Source organism: Acomys minous (genome assembly GCF_964271855.1).
Source record: "Acomys minous genome assembly, chromosome: 15".
NCBI lineage: Eukaryota > Metazoa > Chordata > Mammalia > Rodentia > Muridae > Acomys > Acomys minous.
The window spans coordinates 85472644-85493070 of record NC_140497.1 but is presented as its reverse complement, the minus strand read 5'-3'; the positions used below and the strand labels follow the sequence as shown (position 1 = coordinate 85493070).

The window sequence follows — 20427 nt, the reverse complement described above, 5'->3', positions numbered from 1 at the left end:
AACAATTTTTGGGCGCGATGTGTGAAAATCTGAACCTAAGTCCCACCCCCAACCCCCTTTTCCAGTTTTGTATTTTTCAAGGATGAGGAAGAAGTACATTTTAGAACATTCTCCAACGTTTAAAAACTGACTGTGGCCACAATGGTGTTCACATAAACAGAAACAGCCCTGGCTATCAAATTAGGACTTAGCAGAAAGGAAATCTGAAGGGAGAAGGTTAAATGAAGGTAAAAAAGGAAGAACTAGGCAATTAGTGCCGTTGTGAGGTAAGGCATCTGTGGGGTCCTTATCCTTTATGGGAGTCCGAAGACGGTTGTGCAGCGCCAGCTTCTCCAGTAGTCAGTGCCGGAGGAATGAAACGCTCTATGAAGAAGCTGGCACATTCGGTGTTCCTGGGTGCGGTGTGTAAGTGTGTGTATTTGTTGTGAATGTGCTTGCTGGCCCATCCATGTGCCTAGAAATGTGCGCAAGCATGCGTTTGTTTGCGTGTGTGTTTACCAGTGCACTGTGTGTGCACGTGCATCTGCGTGCAAGTATGCGTGTGGTCACACTTGTGGGCACATGTATCTTTGAGCTCGGCGTGTTTGTGCGCCTGGCCCGTGCGCTCTGTGGTAAGGGCACCTCTGAACATAGCAGGGCTGTATGCGGGCGTGCTGCCACTCCTTGGCCGCCCTTTCCGCGGGGCTGAAATAGAAGGCGGCGGTAGTTGGCCCCGAATGCTTCCGGAAACCTCTGGCTCCACTCTGTGGAAGCGCAGGTAGAAGCCAAGCTACATAGAGGGGTTCTGAGGTACTTATTTTCTCTTGCCTTCTCGGGACAACCGCCTTGGTGTGGCCACCGGTGGCGAGCCGGCTGGAGAGCCAAGGCCCTGTCTCTTTAACCCCACCGCCGGCGGGAGCACGTGAGCCAGGGCTGCGGGTGCCACCCGGGCGCCGCCACCGCCGCCGCCGCCGCCGCCGCGGCCGCCGAGGCAGTTGTGTTTCGAACGCTGCCTCTCTGGCCGGCGGCCAGGCTTCTTGCTCGGCGGTCCGCCTAGACTGCCCCCTCCTCTTGCTTCTCCAGCAGCCCCCTCCCCTTTATCCGCCCAGGATCAGAGGTGGGCACTCCCCGCCTCCCGCCACCCCCTCTGCAAGTGGGAGCTCGAGAGCGTACGTACACACACACACACACACACACACACACACACACACACACACACACACACTCATCCCTCTTGAATCTTGGGCAGGAACTCAGAAAACTTTCAGCCTGGGCAGTGCGCACCGGGCGCAGAACTCAAGAGGCCAGCAGCTTGTCCCTCAGCGTCTCTGCAGTGCCGCCGTCGCCTGGCCCCGCCGCCCGAGGAGGCGCAGTGCCACCCACTGCTCTATTCCTTGCTGGAGCTGAGCAGAGCGCCCTACCCAATCCCGGCAGAACCTTTCCATCCTCTCCTTGCTCTCCGACGACACAAGTCTGTCTCTCCGTCTCTGGCCCTCTGTCTCTCTTTGTCTCTCGGTCTCTCAGTCTGCTCTTTCTGTCTCCCAGCCCACCCCCCTTCTCTCTCACTCTCTGTGTGGTGGGGGAGAGGAGGAGGAATTCTTTCCCCGCCTAACATTTCAAGGGACACAATTTACTCCAAGTCTCTTCCCTTTCCAAGCCGCTGCCGAGCGTTCTCAGTACCCACAACTCCCGATCCTTAGAGGAGAGAGGAGCCCTCTCCACCTTCAACTCTCCTTTGCTTCCCGCCCCCTCTCACTACCTCCACCTCCACCTCCGCCACCCACCGCCCGCAGCGCCTCCTCCTCCTCCACCTCCTTCTCCTCCTCCTCCTCTTCTCCTCCTCCCTTCTCTCTTTTTGGCAGCCGCTGGACGTCCGGTGTTGATGGTGGCAGCGGCGGCAGCCTAAGCAGCAGCAGCCCTCGGCGCGCGCGCCAGCTCGCCAGCTCTCGCCGCCCTGCCCTCTTCAGCCTTCTTCATCCAGTCTCCCGAAAGGTGCCGGGCGGATCCAGAGCGGCGGAGGCCAAGCGGTGGTAGCGGCGGTAGAGGCGGCAGCGGCGGAGGCAGCGGTAGCGGCGGCAGGAGGCAGGATGAGCGCACGCGGTGAAGGCGCCGGGCAGCCGTCCACTTCAGCCCAGGGACAACCTGCCGCCCCAGTGCCTGAGAAGCGAGGACGCGGCCGACCCAGGAAGCAGCAGCAAGTCAGTACGCCAGCTCGGAGGGGCCACTCAGCCCACCCGCGATGCCTCTGCCCCGGGGCCCCGCGACACTCCAGGCGACCGGAGCGCGGGAGTGCAGCGGCCGCGGCGGCGGCGCTAGCTTGCCCGCCAGCCACTCGGGTGTAGGTGGGCGGGAGACCGATTCGCCCCGGCGAGCGCTCGGCGAAGGCTCCACGGTGCCCGCGCCCCACGGCACCGGGAGATGGGGGGCCGGGGACTAGTCGCAGCCACGCGGCGGGGTGGTGGGGTCGTTCCAAGCGCAAACCCAGACTTTCGCTATTGTGCGCAGTCCCAGAGTGGCGCGGCATGGCTTAGGGGACAGCGAGCCTCTGGGGTCCCACAGACTAGAAGCATTGCTTTGTCAGCCGCTTTTGCGACTGTGCAGCTAGAAGGCTTGCGGGGGGACTGGGGCATTTAGGAGGGTGGGGATTCGGTAGGTCGGAGGCTCAGAGACCAGCGGCACTCTCCAGCTTCCCGGGACTGCCGGCGGGCGGGAGGCTGCTGTGCCGCGGCCGCCCCCTCGGTGCCCTCCCTACACTTTATGGCCCAAGGCTCGCGCCCTCCCGACAAAGAACGCGTGCGGAGGCGACTGCCTGCCGGATGCTCCTAGGGGATCTTTAAAAGTCTGCCTAACTGCAGCCGCCGGAGCGGGCGGGGAAGGGAGCCCGGGGTATCCCAGGCCCCCGCGGGACCGGCAAAGAGAGTCCTAGAGAGTGCACGGTAGCTAGGGTCACTTCCCCGCCTGGAGCCCTGTCCCCTTTTGGCTCCTGAATCTCGCGCCTCCGAGCTGCAGAAGTTTAGTATCCTTCTGGGCGAAAGGCTGGGGGCTGGGAGGGGACGGTCAAGGGGCACCCAGGACGCCGCGGAATGGAGGGTTTTGTCTGCGGATGCAACCAATTAAGCGTGCAGCCGGCTTTTGCTGAGCTGAGCGCTGCGCCCAGAGCTGGGGGCTCAGGGCGAGCAGGCGGGGGTGGGGGTGGGGGGGTGTTGTTCATCAGCAATTTCCAAACTCAGGGACGCGACTATTGAGTACAGTTAAACTCCGCGCTTCCTAGCCTTTAAAAAAAAAAAAAACTTTCTTCTTTTGCCTTAACTCTCTTTCTTCAAGGAAATAGACTGATTAGAAAAGTCCAAAATCTCCCAGAGCGTTAGGAGGGCAATCGAAGGATGTTTGCCGGAGTGTTTTTAGAAAAAACGAGGGGTGTACCCTTTTGAAATCATCAAAGGAAACAAACCAATCTAGAGGCCTCCACGTTTCCCGCTCTGCCCTTAGCGACACTTTACAGTGCATTTGGATCCTGTTTTACACCTCCCAAGAAGTCTCCGCTCTACCCCTTTACTTCCCACCAGCCACCCAGCTTTTTCGAATTCTACTAATCACATCTCCCACCCATCACCCACTCCCAAGTCCAAAAGAAAACGCTGCGGGATCCGGAGGTGGCCTGGAGTTTTTACCTTTGAATTAACGCCGAGTTCACAAAGAAAAATGTGTTTCCGATGTGTTTGCTCTAAGTGTCCACTGGCACTAGTACCTATCCAATGGAAGTTTCTAAGACACCACCACCACCACCACCACCCTACCCCCACTTACAGGCGCGCACGCTCTAGAATGCGAACTTCCATTAAGAATGTTCCTGAGTTGTAATTAGTCTCATTTAATCACCCAATTTGAATGAAACGAGAGTAGGATTCACTGGTCGCTGGTGCGGTGTGTAGCACCGCATTCTCTTAACTGCCTAAGTATTGGCTACTTAGCCTAGCACTCAAACATTAATATATCTGGTGACCTCCTGGTTGTTTCAGCTTCTCCTCCCTACTACTCACTCTTTTCCATTTCCCCCACCGAAGTTTCTTTTTTAAAAAAGTTTTTTGAAGACAACATGTTTATTTTTGTTTATTTTTTTTTTAAAGACATTTAAAATTTGACTGGAGACCATGCCTGGCACTCCAAAAGGAAGCAGAGAACTGAAGCAATTATCTAGACAATTCAAGCAAAACTTCCCACCCCCAGAGTTACCGTACTTATTCGGAAACTTTAGGGGTGTGGAATTATTCTGAGCTGAAGAATTTGGATAATCGCTCCAATATTTCACTCAGAATATATGGGTTGAATCCTAAACCACCTGGAACACAGGTACATGGAAGTGGTTGCAAGCCATTCTTGTTTCCTTTCTTTCTTTCTTTCTTTCTTTTTTTTTCTTTTCTTTTTTTGTCTCCATCTATCTTTCCAGCTCTCCTCAACGATTTCTGTTGTTTGAAATCCTAGTGGAATGGGGAGTGGTAGTTATAGAAAATGTTTATTATTTCTGTGAGTTGCCAAGTGCACAGCCATGTAAACTTTGTACCTTAAAAACATGACTTTCCAGGACATGCAACTTTCCCCAGGCTTTGGCATCATTTTGATTTTGAAATATAACCCAGTTTTCACATGTAAAGCAGTTTCCTCCTTGAACACTGGATTCAAGCTATGGTCATAGCCGCCTTTTTGTAAACGTCACTGTCTATGCGTGAACTGAGCGCCTTCCAGCAGGCTGCTTAAACAGCACATACAGAAAACACAGCCTGAGTCAGGGTCAATTTCTTTCAGCCGGTCGAGCCACAACAGCTTTTCTTTTCCTCTCTACAATTAGGAGCCAACCTGTGAGCCCTCTCCTAAGAGACCCAGGGGAAGACCCAAAGGCAGCAAAAACAAGAGTCCCTCTAAAGCAGCTCAGAAGGTGAGAATTTTCAAGTCAAGTTCTCCTAATGTTCCCAATGACCTCCATATGATTTTTTTTCCCATCCTAAATCTACACACAAGTAACTCAAGACATATTTCCTATATTTGTTAGACGGGTCTTAACCGCTTTTGTTTTCTTGTGATGGATGCTTAGCTTAAAAGCTTCGTGAAGATAACGGCGATTTTAGACAAACAAAAAACCATTGAAAATAGTAAGAGCCTTGGGGGGGGGATGAGGGGGGTGAGGGGGGGAGTGGGGGAAGGGCTCAGTGGGAGTAGAAGTGATATCATTACTATTTACCCCCATGGTGTACTAGTTCAGAATAAATCAAAGCTAGAGATTTTGACAGGTGGTGATGTTCTGGAAAAAAAATAATTAAGATTAATTTACTCAGTACTTATTTATATGGTGACTAGAAGCCAAGGTACCCTATTAAAGTTAAGAATGTGTCAAGTAGATGCTAATTAAAAAGAAATCCAATTATGGGTTACTGAAAAGAGATCTATGAATTTACAGCTTTAACTCTGGTGATAAAGAATACCTATTCGCATCAAATCTGCAAGATAATTTGTCATAATCACGAGAATCTTTACCCCAAAGTGCTAGACAACGAGAAGTTTTAAAAATAAATATTTGTTTTATTTAATATTGGGGGTATAATATAACCCAACCAAGTGTGATAATCATTTTTAAAAAAAAACAACAGATTTTAAAGTTGCACCTTTAAAATCGTTATTGTGTTGTTTCTGTGTAGTAGCATAGAGGAAGTATTTCACAGTAAATGCCTATATAGAGTAGTGGTGCAGAATATATGTCACTCTTTGGTCTTATAAGCTGGAAATAGTTTGTATCTTATTTTTAAGTGTGTGTTGCAATTGAAAGTTATAGTTCAAATATTAGATAAATCTCTACATATCTTTTCAGAGGATTTAAATATACAGCATTTGTGTAAAATGACTCTTTGCTCACCTTTGGTGAGGGGGACCAATATTCTGTGTGTATTTTCCTGTGAGTGAGAAAAGAACACTGATCACATTATATGGGGGTGGTTCTAAGTGGTCAGTCCTGCCATGGATACTAGTGATGTATAAAATCCACTTAGGATGTAATTATGACTTCTATCTGTTTTATTTTAACAGTTTTGAACAGAACTGAAAGAGTAGATTTCTCTATTATTTGAATTAACTGAATTTTTAAAATATATTTTATTAATTTATTCATATTACATCTCAGTTGTAATCCCATCCCTTGTATCCTCCCATTTCTCCCTCCCTCCCTCCCATTTTCCCCCTTCTCCCCTTCCCTATGACTGTGACTGAGGGGGACCTCCTCCCCCTGTATATACTCATAGGGTATCAAGTCTCTTCTTGGTAGCCTGCTATCCAATTAACTGAATTTTAAAGTTCAGCTAATATTTAACCAATTAGTCCTCAAGTATCTCTAAATAACCTTGTTATTTAAGTAATGATACATAATGTGGTGTTCTTAATATGAATGCTTTCTCTTTCTTCTATTTATAAATGACTTGAAATGGACTTTTTTTTAAACAATGAGATATTCTACGTTGTGTTTCTGTGGCACTTACTTTTGCTCTCAGGGACAGCACAAGAATGTTTTGGTAGCTACTAGCAGATAGTTAAGATATTATATAATCACTCTGAAAATGCCTTATAATATTACTTAAGGAATCTTTAAAACTCACCATAAATTAATGATTTGGAAGCTAATATTAGAAAGGAAGGTGGAGCATCTTCTTAATGTTACAGTGTAACAGTCCCCCTTGACTGAATGAGTAGCAATGGTCCCATCCAAGAGAGGTGGAGCACCTTCTTGATGTTACTGTTTAACAGTCTCCCTTGACTGAATGAGTAGGAATGGTCCCATCAAATGGAGGTGGGGCATCTTCTTGGTGACTATGTAACTCTCTAACTGGCGGGAATTGGCAGGATGGTCCCATCATGGCCTCTTCACTTTAAAAAGTGTATGATTGACAAAAGGAATGTTAAGACTTGTGCCTGATTTAACATATAAAGGGAAAAGAAACCCCAGAAAAAGCTGATCACATGATTTCCAAGCATGTTTGGTTTTCAGTGACTTTGGCCATAAGCCTCTACAGCTGGCCCTAGTAGGCTGCCCTCTTCCTGTAATTCTTGTACATATACAGACTGTGTAATTACTAAAACACAATTACTTCTCACCAAAGAAAACCTTTTCCTGAAATGTTTCATTCTTCAAGGCATACCTACTTCACACAAATGTCTTCCTATTTTAGTAAAAATGAATACATACATTAGTCTAGAATATGACCATTATTTTTCTTCAGCTCTATTTTCACTTGGGGAAAGTGATAATGAGGTCATTGATAAGTCATTCCTGGAATGGATAAAATTAAGGTGATAAAATTAAGGTGCTTCACTTTCGTACGTTTTTATTGAGGATGTTCCTATGCCTTTATACACATGACTATCAACTGTGTATTGTAATCTAACAAGGCATGCACTCATTATGATCAATTTTGAACTGAAAACCTTTTTAGAAAGAGTTATACAGTTCAAAAGACACAAGATGAAAATACCTCACCAGACTGAGCTGAGCACATGTGAAAAATCTGCTCTGTGATTAATGAAGTATTCTTTTGTGCTCTTGGAATTATAACACACACACACACACACACACACACACAGACACACACAGAGAGAGAGAGAGAGAGAGAAAGAGAGAGAGAGAGAGAGAGAGAGAGAGAGAGAGAGAGAGAGAGAGAGAGAAAGAGAGGGCACTAGTAAGTACTTGAGAGAAACAAACTCTCAAATAAAGGAGATGCAGTGTACACTGAGCCCTGGTGATGCTGTTTAAATTTTCTTGCTGCTGTAAACTTTTTTTTTCTTTTAAACTAAGTTTATGCTTGGACCGAGCAACTGGCCTTGGGGTGTTTCAAAACAAAATTGCTGTTGAAAAAATTAACAGTGAGAAACTTGACAATACATGCAGAATGTTGTAAGACCAGGTGGATGAACAATTGCTAAGTTAGCTATTCTTTAAATTTCAATAGAAAGTTTATTCTGTGTCATATACACAAGAAACAAATTAATAAAATTATTCTTCCATCAAAACTAATTCTATGGATATAACCCTTGTGTGTCCATTATAGTCATTGCCAGGAACTCCCCCACTCTGAATGTAACCTTAATAAAAAGAAATAAGAAGTTGGTGCCTTCTGCAGTAAATGATTTGTCTGCATGTGTACTCGTGTGTCGTTACCATGTGTCATTACCATAATATTTGTTTGTTTTCAGGACCAGGGTTACCTCCTAATCTTTGTGGTCGTGTTCTGCTTTCAGTTTGTGGTTGAACTTCCTGGAGATGCTTTTTCTTTTCACAGTTCTTATGCGTGGAGGGAAGGAAGGTAGCATCTCCTTTACATTGTGTTTAGGGTTTTGTTGTTTTCTTTTTAATCAGGAGAGAATGCTGAGGGCAGGGCTGTCACTAAAAATCTCTGCCTCAGGTCACAAGTCAAATTGGTCTTCAGGCTTCAAAGCAGGTCCCATTCAGGGGCTTCTCGCGATGATACGTGTCCCTCGGAGGGTGAGCTAATCTTACCAGAAGGATTCCAGACATGAGGTAGCCCTGTTTCATAATGTTAGCAACTTGGCTCCCCTTTTGTTGTGTATGCCTCCTTTTACTTGAGGCGTAATGGCCAGACCAGAGAACAGAGTACAGAATGCAAGCTGCATCTGGGTAAAGAATGTACACTTCAAGTAATACATGCAGAATAACCATTTAATTCTGCCTTTATACCCAATGTAAATAAGCCCCAGCTAACTGGGTACCCTGTAGACTGAGTCCATGCCATTTGCATTCCTGAGAGTGATTGCCCCCGCCCAATAAATTATTACTAATATCAACCACAGACACTTTAGGATTGGAGAATGAAGGTGGGTCTTACCATTCCATATTAACTGCAGAGGCTAGTCTAGTCACTGTGAGGAGCACGGAAAAGCGTGGAAAAGAGGGGGCAAAGGCACCTTTGATGATTCAGTCAAAGATGACACTGAGGGTGACCATAAAGTTCCAGCCTGTCCTTCCTACAACATTAATATGAATTAATGTGCTCCCTCTGTGTTTTTAATGGGCAGGTAAGTTCTAGTGTAAGATTGACCCCAGCAGAGTGCGCGTAGAGTGGATCAAATGAAGGAAAGTGCACCTGTTGTCTCTGCCATCTTGATATTTGGAGCTGATTTACTTCAACAGCGAACCCAGGGAAGAGAAAGCCTTAATGCTGCTGTAAATCTCATAAGCTAGTGCCACGAAGTCATCCCAGATCATACGGATAGGGAGATTCAGACACATCACTGTTATTTTATGCAGTAACTTTGCTCCAGGGATGCCAACAGTCATTTCTCTGAGAACCGCCAACCCTCTTAACTCTTCCAAGACTGCCATTTGTTTAATGACGTTTTAATGTATTCATTTATTTTAATGCGTATCTGTGTGCCTGGTGTCCTCACAGGTCAGAAGAGGGCATTGGACCCCCCCGACCCCCCGGAACTGTTGTTAGGATGGTTGTGAACCACCATGTGGGTGCTGGGATCAGAAGAAGAGCCAGTGCTCTTAACCCCTGAGCCACTATTTCGGCCCAACCCCCACCCATTCCTTCAGCTGGCTTGGCTCTCAGCAGATCATTTTGTGAAGGAGCCTGAATGCTTCCAGTTGGGTTTCTGTTGCATTTCAGTTCTTTGTTGAAAATAGGTGGGCGATGAAGAACATTCTATGCCAGTTAGGTCATTCAAACCTGTCTTGTCTTGTGAGCTGGCTTTTTAACAGTCGTCTCCAGAGTTCACCTTAGGACCACGCGGCTTACTTGAGGGCAGAAGCTGAAATTCAGAACTCCAAAGCTGCAGTTCTTGGTCGAGCACCTGTTGCTCGGCTAACCAGGAGAAAAGGATGAGCATTCAACCATCAATATTTATAAACCGGGTTATATTTATTTATATAGCTTCAACACCCTGAACAAGTCTGAATGGCATATTCTGTTGTTTGTTTGTTTGTTTATCTTTTAGGCCTGGGGATGAAATCTAGGCAAAAGAAGTAGAGAGACAATTGAGAGTAGCAAAGTCTCCAGCTTTGAACATGAGAACTCTTCTTACAGTTTTGGCTTTGGTTTTAGCTTACTGTGTATGTATGTGGAAGCAGGTGTGCAAAATAATGACTGGGGGGCTCACAGAAGTGTTTCCTTGAGTAAATGAGTGTTAGCTGCAATGGATGATGGGGTTTTTCTTATCCATACCACTGAAAATATATTATGTGACCAAACTGTAGCATCTTTCCAAGACTGAAAATGGTTGCGCTTAGCCTTGGGGAACCGCAGAACTGGTTATAAAAAAGATGAAAGGAGAATTTATCCAGTGTTTAGTCCAAATGATTGATCCAGTTGAATTCAATTCTAATGGATGTTGGTTCACGTTGCTTATAAACTTACTTTAAGGAAAAGCTTGAAGAAATAGTTTACTTTCCCAGATTTTTTGACTAGATGTCCTTATGGCTTACAAACTCTTGGAGTTCAAGCGTGGTTTTTAGTCTTTCACATACCGCTGTGTGTGTGTGTGTGTTTTGTTTTGTAATTTTCCTAGTTCTTTTTCTGCGTTCAAACACGTACGGGTTTGAAGTAGGGATTCCTGGATTGTATGTAACATTCACTATAGCATAAAAAAATACGATGAGAACATTTGGAACTGTAAAAATTGAATAGCTATCCACATGCCTGAGCTTGACATGAAGTTAGACTTGAATTCGCCTCTTGGTTCCCAGCCACTGGCTTTACTCATGTCCTAATAGGAATGTAGGAATATTGAAAATAATGTGCTTTAACTACTTATTTATCCTAAGGTGCTTTCTTTCTTTTTCCTTTTTTTAAAATTTGTTTCCTTGGCCTTTTCTCTTTTTTTCTTTTTAAGTTCTTTCTTCTCACACCTTGCCTGTGGCCATTTTGTTTTGTATCTGAGACCATCTCTCTACGAAGAAAACAGCTCTCCTGTTGTGACATCAGGTTGAGTCAAGTTCTGCTCCCTGAGGAGGTTCAGCACGTCACTGGGTCTGCCATGAAGCGGGAAACTGGGGAAGGGAATGGCTGCCCTAGCTAAAGAGAAGTGTTTTTGTAATATTGCTGTGGAGACCTACAGACTCAGGGGGTACTCTTTGGAAGGGCATTGTTTCCAAGCAGTAGTTATGTTCCATTTGAGTGCCTATTCAACACTGTAGTCTTGCTGGGCCCTTCACAAATAGATTCACTATTTAATCCTCACTGAGGTCTTCACAAATGGATAAAACTGATTCCACATTGTAACCTGCCACATGTCCAGTGTTCAACCCCTCTGAAGCTGGCCCTTCCACTTCTTAGGATTCCTCAGTGTGTAGACAATACCAACCACGAAGCTGATGTCTATCATCTTCTTTAATTACTTAAAATACACACTGAAGTAAATGTGTGAGAAACTTGAAATGTGGCTGCCTCCAAGATGCGAAGGCAGAGAAATGTGTGTCTTGGGCCACTCACTAATGCTCAGAGACTTTGGGCCCCAGAATAATTGACAAGGTTTGGGGGTTGCAGTGGTCCAAATGTTTCCATACTTGTTAAATGAAAGGGCTACAAGAGATGGTTTTAAAATTGTACCAAGCTCCTGAGGTTTGATGGAAAAGGAAGACAACAACAACAATAACAATGACACACACACATACACACACAGACACACAAAACACTTCTCACCTTCCCATCCTTTCCCTCTCCTCACTGTCTCTCTTCTTCCTCTCCTCTCCCCCCTTTATCTCTCTCTCTTTTCTTCCTTTCACAATCTGGTAGTGAAAACTGCTTCTACTACATCAGCATCAACCGTAATCACCATCTTCAAATTCGACCGAGATGTCCAGAAGATACATTTTCTTGTTTTAATTTTTTTTTTGAATATAGAAGTAATGACAAACGTGGAGTACTCAGCACTTCTTAAAGAGAATACATCTTCCACTTAGCGTCACCCCGCACTTTTCACGAACTGGCTTCTGAACATCTAAAATTTAGGAATACAGTTGTGAATTTTGTGCTTGACGGAGGCGTAAAGAGTACAGTGGGGACCATCAAGGGAGAAAGCGCCTCGAGATCTGAGGGATGCGGATGCTAGTGTAATGGGGCTGCTGAGTCTGAAGTTTTGCTTGTCTCAAGTGCAGAAAGCCTCCTGGTTCTGACCGCTTTCCTCCTTAAAAAGCAGAAAACACCTAGTACTAGTTATGTCTCTGTTATACATGTATATGAAGGACAGACCCCCAAACCCAGCAAAGGCAAGGCAAATACGCCGTTTTACAACATTGTATATGTTGATGTTTTAAAATGGCTACCCGCAATGTTTTAATTGTCTTCGTTGAAAGACAGCACCCCAAAGGACGCTAGAGACACATACACAAGACTGTTAAAGCCACAATTTTCCAGTACCTGAAAATGCTGGGAGCTACTCTGGCTTACAAACTAAAATCCCAGCTTGTTTTGCAGCCTTTGTGGAGTTGGGTCAGAATGCTTCATTAGTGTGGGCTTTAAAGAGCAAGCAAGCCTCCCAGCTAGAGGCCACACAGAGCAGCTAGCATGCTTCTTCTAGATGTCATCTCAGAAGAGAGTTTCAGCTTACATTGGACACCAGCCTCAAAGACCAGGGGAGCAAGTTTACTTTTTAACAAGTCAGAGTGATGATCGTGATCTCGCGCCCCTTTCGTTAATGGCATGAATTTTATTTCTCAATGGGCTTTTTGTAAATGGGATACTTGGTTAGAAGTTATCTTATTTGCAAGGCTTTCGCTCCCTCCTCTCCCTTTGAGAGATCTGTTTTCTCGGACTTTAAAATGCAGGCAGACCCTTCTTTTGAAAACTCCTTCTCTTCAGTAGATTTTAGATACAGCTGGGTCACCTCACACAACCCCTAGGATGTAAGAATTGTACAGAAATACCTGGTAGAGCACTGTTACCTTCAAGGGTAGTAGCAGCCTCCGCTCTTCTCCAAGGACCACCCCAGTTCCCATGAGAAAGACTTCCTGTGTTTCATGTTCCTGGCAAACTGTGCCCTCCGACAGCTGCTTCCAAACATGAACTCAGATGCTGCTCTCTCCCAGGGAACTGTGAACCTTTGCAACTCTACACCAGGCAGGCATTTCTTTAGATTTTTTTTTTCTCTAAAGGAGGCGAGTCGAATATACTTGAATATTTTTGCCTTGACTCAACGGCCTGTGGAATTGGACTAACTTAAAGGAAAACTTTGCCTTAAGCCTTCTGCCCTGTTAGGTATGCACACATTTTTTGAGCATCTTGTTTAGGGTGGGCACTTTCAAGTACCTTGATGTTCCTCCCTCCCCCCACCCCCCAAAAGCAGAACTTACCTGCGCTTTACTGAGGAAATCAGTAAATTAAGGCTTCTGGAGGTCCTGTCCCAAGTCATAAAGCTAGACAAGCAGAGAAGGGTCTTGGACCCTCAGCTTTATAAATCGTGATACCTTCATCCCTCTAGGGGACAATTTGGAAAGGCTTTGTGGTTTTCTGAGTGTCTCCAGCTTTCGCTTACCTTAAAACCCATGCTCTCGTGACTAAAGGTGAAGTGGCACACTACTCTTGACCATAACGGAATCCTTCGTTGGTCCCAAACAAAGCCAGAAGCCATTGACAGAGCCAACCCTGACAGCTAGGCAGAGATCTTAAGAGCTACTGGATTTCAGTTAATTTTCAGAAATGAGCAAAGTCAGTGGCTCTGCGCACAGAGCCCTCTCGAGCGTGGCTAAGAGGGTAGCAGAGGTCTCAGAGGTCAAACAGAGCTGGATTTGAACCTCACGCCTATCACTCACTGGTGTTATGTGCGCCCTAACTAGGATTTTGTTGCTCATCTGCAAACTAAGTGGAATAATGATGCTCCTGTTACAGGGCTGCTCTAAAGATAAGAGTAATGTGTGTACCTAACGAAAGCTAGGGTATTTGAAGTGCTGACTAAATCAGAGCTGATGTTGTGATCATATAGAGCTTGCGCTAATTACAGGCCTGGATTAACCCATGGCTGGATAGCGTATTGTTTATCTTATATCATATAATATTATATCTATCTATCTTTCTATTCATCTATTAATCTATCTTTCATCTGTTTATCTATCTGTCTATCTGCTTATCTATTTATCTATCTATCATCTGTCTGTTCATCTATCTACTATGTATTTTCTATCTATCCATCTATCTTGTCACTTATATTCATCTATTTTTATTAGCTAAGTTGAAGGGAAGGAAGGTTTTATTTGGCAGTACAGGCTTTTAATATCTCATTTTAATATCACAGTATCAAGCCCCACTGACCACAGTACAAGTTGCTCTGATTCAGTCTGCCTGGATTTTTACATTGAGGGGTCTTAGGATGATTCTTAAACGTGGAACAATATGCCCTCAGCTTTCTTTTTTCAGGAAAGTATAAACATGTGCTTTTTATAGAGGGTAGATGTGGTGTATGTGTATATATACATATATACATACATACATACATACATACATACATATTGGTGTATTGATGTGCTTAGGGAAGGGAGTGAGGATGACTAAGGCTAATTAATTACTTTATGAATGTTAAAATTGGAATCAAAATAGAAATAACCAATATCAGAAAAATCTATGCAGTATAGCAATGAAACAAACTCTTAAGACAACAGGAAATAGATTCATGTCAAACTCACATTGAGGGTGCAGCTACTGTCAATGGTGCCTTTTAAAATTAATAATTATGTTTATGCAGCTATGGTTTAAATCTCTGGGACACACATTGGTGATTTTTACTGGTGTTTTTTTTTCCTCTCTTTTTATCTCCCTCCCTCCCTTACCCCCTCTCTAATTTTTCCTGCTTTAGACAACTGATTGACAGGCGATTGTTTGGGGCATAGAACAGGAAATTGGCCATTCAGAAGTTGGCAGATATTTATTGATTCATATTAAAGTGTTTATGTAATATTTTTCACATTCAGACTTGCTTTCCAAAGTAACACAGAGAGAACTCTTATTATTTAAAATGAATATGTTAATATTAATTTTTTAACTAGTTGCAAAAGGAGAGTCCTGATCATTGAAGGAATGTTCATTCTGTAAAATATTAATTTGCATAAATTATGGCATGTGGGAATATTTCTTTTGTATGATCAGAAACAAAGGCGAAATGGGTTTAACAAAAGCGTATTCATACATTTCTGAGGCGGTCACTCTACGGGAGTCTTTTATGGGTGAGGGGTTGCGTAGATACGTCTTTATGTCATGCCGTGAGCAGTGAAGAAGAGCAGCCACTAAACCCCACAGAAGGTGAAGTGTACAGAAAGAGAGAGAGAGAGATTGCCAAGACATTCTTGATAACCTCATTTGCAGTCCAGAATGTTCTAACTGGAAATGCATTCCTTGGTACAGCGCTCGTAAATGATGTCCGGCAGGAGACTACATGACTTCCTTTTTCCTTTTGCAGAAAGCAGAGACCATTGGAGAAAAACGGCCAAGAGGCAGACCTAGGAAATGGGTGAGTGACAAGACATAATTTCTATTCTTAAACAGCAAAGAATGTCTTTTTAAAAATTAAAATGAAAACAAAAAGGTTTATTTCATGCGTGTCATGAATTGATAACTTTTGGCTTGATGAGTCTTTGGAAGACTGGGTCACGAGACCTACAATCACTTCTTTACCATCTGGCTCCGGACTCTACAGCTTATTTTCCCAGGACATGACTCCTTCCTTCTGTCTCTTTCTGCACACGAACGGAGTCTCCACTCTTTTGTAAAGAGTAAGAACTGGATGATTTGTTTATCGGTCAACTAACTAGAGTTAAAGGAATCCTGAACTCTCAGGGGTTGATTACAATGGTGATAACATTCAGATGAGTCATGAATAAGATTATTTTTTTTTTTAATGTTTTTCTCTTTCTAGTTCCCTCTCTGGCTCTTCTTTTGGACTAGTCTCATTTTCTAGATGGTCTGTATCTTCTTTGTCACATTGGTTTCTTCAGGAAACAGGTGTCATTTCCAGTGTTCCCAGCAAACCTTAATCGTCATCCTACATAGTGACAACAGAGGCGCTGGCGCCAGGCGCAGACCCACGCTCTCCTGGAATGCCTTTCCCATTGGCGTCTCCACGGAGGCAAAAGAAAGCTGTTTCTCAAGAAGGTGGCTGGCATTGTCTGGCCCCAGGCTGTCTGGGTTGCAACTTTGTCTCTCCTCCCCCCAAAGCTCTTCCCTGGTTTGCTCCTGCTCCCTCTGCTTTTAAACGTTCTCCTTTCCAGTTCTTTTGGGGGGGAGGGGGTATTTCCCCTCTTGGTCTGCTGTTCCTTTCCCCTCAAGCTTGACATCACTTTCTATTTATCCTTTGGTATTGCCTTTCACTTAATTTATTCATCTTGTATCTTCCCTCTCTGCTCCACGTGTGCTAGGATTAGATTTCTTAGCACAAGGAAATAGGGGTGATCTTTAGATTAAAGATGTTTTAGTGTTGCAGTGCATGTGACCTGAAAGCCAACACATTTTATCCAGCCTGTTTCCCAATAAGTGACTTCTCTCCAAAACTCGTCTACACGGCCATCCTCCTGTCTCTGCCCCATTACCTTAAACAATGGCATCACACTGCCCCCTAGGCTGCCTCTTCCTTCACCAGAGAATCTTTCACTCCAGTTTGGAGACTCCCCCTACCCCCACATTTCTATACTGAACCCCTGAAATATGCAAAGCAATTGTTTTCACTTTAATCCACAGTAAGCCTTCAAATACTTGAGGACAATAAACACATCCCCTTTGCTCTCTTTTCCGGTATGACTATCTCCAACCCCCCCCCACCCCACATAAAGGAACATTCTTATTATTTGGTTCCCTTTATTTCTGAGCACATTTTTTTTCTGTCTTTTTTGTTTGTTTGTTTGTTTTAATCTTCTGAAATGCGTTCCCTGGAGCTAAATATCACATCCCAGGTGGGTGCGGGTTCCATAGGCAATGGGTCTACCTCTCTTGGAAATGTGGTTCCCTATTGCTGCTCAGTCAGCTTCCCTTGGACACACTAGTGTGAAACAGCAACTATTTCATCAAGTCTACCTGTTCTTTGGCTCAAGAGTATGGCTAGGGCGGAGCTAGAAGCATCTACCTGGAGCCGTCGGAAGCCTCCGCTAACGAGAATCCCCACATTAGCAACATCTTTAGAAGTCCAGGCCTTCTAACAGCTCGCAAGGTACTCGCGTGGTCTCTTTAGTTTGAAGCTCTTTGGCCTTCTTGTCTTCACCCCTGGTTCTGCAACTGGGAAGGAGTCACAAACTTACTCCAGGAAATCAGAGAGAGTCGCCATGCTCTTTTCAAGGCAGTGAAGGGGGGGGGAGGTGGGGGGGCAGTGCTGACTATGTTGCTAGTACAAACAGACTAAACACAGGCCTGCTATTGCCCTATTTCCCGAGCCCCCAGGCTCTGAAAGCACGCCCCCATCCTGTTGATGAGTGAACAAGAAAGGCCTGCATGCTTTTTCTAGTAGTCAATAGGAGATATTTGAGGCCATAGGGTTAGTAAGACTAAAATGAAGTAAGTTGTAAGCTGATGAAAGTTAACCAGGCAGATGCTCTGCTTCTTGGATCCACTACCTTTGAGGTACCCTCTAAGGTTCTTAGTCATGTCTGCTCTTCTCAGAAACTTTCTGTGGTCCCCAAATTGGTTGGTGAATTGATTACAGCCCTACCCCAGTACTTCAGAGCCACCGCCCCGCCTCCCTGCCCCCAGTTTATGCCCACTACCTCAACGGCTCGTGAAGCTGTTTCTACCAAATACAGACCACTTAAAGAGGTTGTATAGTTTGTTTATACTTAAGGGGTTCTTGTTTATTTGGAGGGTACCTGGTTTCTAGACATCTGATCATCATGCTGGGTAAGAGGTGCCTGGGAAACAGCAACCATGGAGACCCTTGCTTCCTGGAAACAGCTGTGGGACCTCCATTGACTTACCTGGCTGCTCCTACTTTTCGCTGATTGTGAGACATTAACCATGTGTGTGGTGCATGGTAGCAAGTCCTTGATTTGATCCTCAAAGAAAAGTGTCTCAACTTAGGAGAGAAAATAAAAGGAAATGGTATATATTTTTTTCTAGACAGCGTGTTTCCTCTTTGCTTGTAAATCTTCTCTTGGTGACCGTGTGATCAGTCACAGTGGTGGCATCATTTGCTGGGAAGTTTGTATGGAGAAATAAATCACCGCATGTTCCATAGGAAACAGGCTTTGTGCTAAGTGCGAGTCTTCCCAGCGGTTGCACTGCGTGATTTCCTTGAGTTGGAGATGTATTTTTGAACTGACTGGATTTACTTGGCATTTGGTTTAGAGGCCAAATTGTTCTCTTTACTCTAGTAGCTTGTTTTGTTTTAAAGCTCTTTCGTTTTGTTTTTAAAATGTGTCCCATAAGTCTTTAAAAAAAAACAAAAAACTAAAAACAAAAGCAAAAGCAAAAAGTTTACTTAAGTAACAAAATGCTTAACTTGAAGGGAATTCAAAGGTCTATTTTTCCAGTGTAATTTGTCTATTCAAGACAGACTGCCCTTCATGTAATATCTATAGACAAAAATGTCACAAAAATTGTCTGTGCTTTCACAATGATAAGGGAAAACATTCTAATTCTCCAAGTGTGCAAGGTCTGCAGAGAGTTAGAGTTGATGAGCCTCTTTTTCTTTTCTTTTCTTTTCTTTTTACTAGTATAATAAAATATTTATTAAAATGTAACAAAGTACGGTAATATTAAACAGTGTTAACTCAACCAGAGGAAAGACTTAAAGACTCAACCACTTTTCTAGTTTTCTGGAATCTCCCAAAACTCATCATCCCTAGTGTCAGAATTTAGGAAGCCCCGTTGCTGACAATCACCCATATCACTTTCTTCACTATTTTCTTGTATGATATTATGTTCAGTTCCATCTAAGGCTTTGCTAATGCCACACTTTTTGAATGATCGTACAACAATTTCCTCCTTCACTGACTGCCATGATGCTTTAACCCACTCACAAACCTGAGTGACAGTGGGGTCTCCCTGGATGGGGAGGCCTGGCGGCACTCAGAGGAAGGATAGCAAGTTACCAAGTAGAGACTTGATAATCTTAGAGCATATATAGGGGGAGGAGGTCTCCCTCAATCACAGACATAGGGGAGAGAAGAAGGGGGGAAGTGGGAGGGAGGGAAGAATGGGAGGAAACAGGGGAAGGGCTAACAATCAAGATGTAATATGAACAAATTAATAAAAAAAATGGTAAAAAAAAAAACAGATTTAAAGAGGTGAAGACTCATCTAGCTACGATTTCTGGGAGTCTTACCAGGCAGTTGCAACCTCTCGATGTTTCAATCAATAAACCATTTAAAGTCTTTGTGAGAGAAGAGTGGAACAAATGGATGGCTGCTGGGAATCATGATTTGACTCTTTTTCTTTTTTTAAATCAATGAGAGCAAAACACCTTACCGGATTATTAAGATAAGAGCAGGAAGAAAGAAAGAAAGAAAGAAAGAAAGAAAGAAAGAAAGAAAGAAAGAAAGAAAATACAATATGCTTGTGCACACACACCAGTTACCATTGTGTGTAATCAAGGAATAGGGAAGGGGAAATTCAAGAATAGAGAAAACTACACTGTAGCAGCCAGGATGTAGTGGAAACAAATTGAGTCTCTCTAATTGAGAATGTCTTTTTGTCAAGGTGTTTTGTTTTGTTTTGTTTTGTTTCGTTTTTTAGCAGACACCTCCTGTCTGCTGCTGGAACACATCAATCCTGTCTCCAGCCTCCGTTTCCCCACTGGGCAGGTGTGTCTGCTTCACAGAGTGTTGCCTACAAACTACAATCTCATGTGCTTCATGACAACCCCTGCTGGTCACAATAGGCTCCCATTAGTTTCCTATTGGTTTCTGCCTCTTAATCTTAACCTTTACCCCCACAACAGCCCTGCCCACCACTTTCAAATTAATGCGACTGTTGTTCTCAGTCTCGAGTCCTTCTTTGGGTTTCTCATCCACTTTGAAAAGCGCTGGAGTCTCCTTAGCTGCCGCTTCACAAAAGAGGTATCAGGTACACACTTTGTCTCACTGATCTTACAGGTCCATGTGACTTGCCTGGAAAAGAGCCTTTAGTGTAACTGGGATCAGGAGTTGGCTGTTTAGTCAAAAGCTGGTTCACCAAAAACCATGTAGATCTGAAGAGAGCTTGGTCTCAGTCCAGCCTCTTAGGAAGGGTGGGGGAGGGGCCAGCCATGCCACGAGCATCTTAACTAGAGATAGTTAGGAATACTGCTACTGTCTACTTCCTCCATTCGTCTACTCCCCCCACTGGTTTGGTTAGATTTCAGATCTATTATTTTGATAGGAGTTTTCTGGATTTTTTCAGTCTCATCTGTGCATGTAAGAGGTGAGAGGTAAAGAAAGGAGCCTAAATTTCCTTCGTAGCTAAGAGCCAAGGACCAGGAGGTGGATGGTTTGTGCTCAAGTTTTGA

General features: G+C 44.3%; 1 protein-coding gene across 4 annotated transcripts in view; it reads left to right on the top strand.

Moving 5' to 3' along the window:
* The first annotated feature begins 935 nt into the window (after window positions 1–935).
* The window catches only part of HMGA2 (high mobility group AT-hook 2), a 119945-nt gene continuing 100453 nt past the window's right edge, over window positions 936–20427 (top strand). Inside the window, exons 1-4 of one of the 4 annotated variants that reach the window (XM_084759880.1) lie at window positions 936–1096; window positions 1842–2177; window positions 4826–4912; window positions 15421–15471. In XM_084759880.1, the coding sequence (XP_084616006.1) occupies window positions 2067–2177; window positions 4826–4912; window positions 15421–15471 (249 nt within the window). In that variant the 5' untranslated portion in view covers window positions 936–1096; window positions 1842–2066. Of the gene's footprint in view, window positions 1149–1228; window positions 2178–4825; window positions 4913–15420; window positions 15472–20427 lie in introns of all 4 variants that reach the window. The other 3 variants (XM_084759878.1, XM_084759879.1, XM_084759881.1) reach the window with 3 other exon arrangements.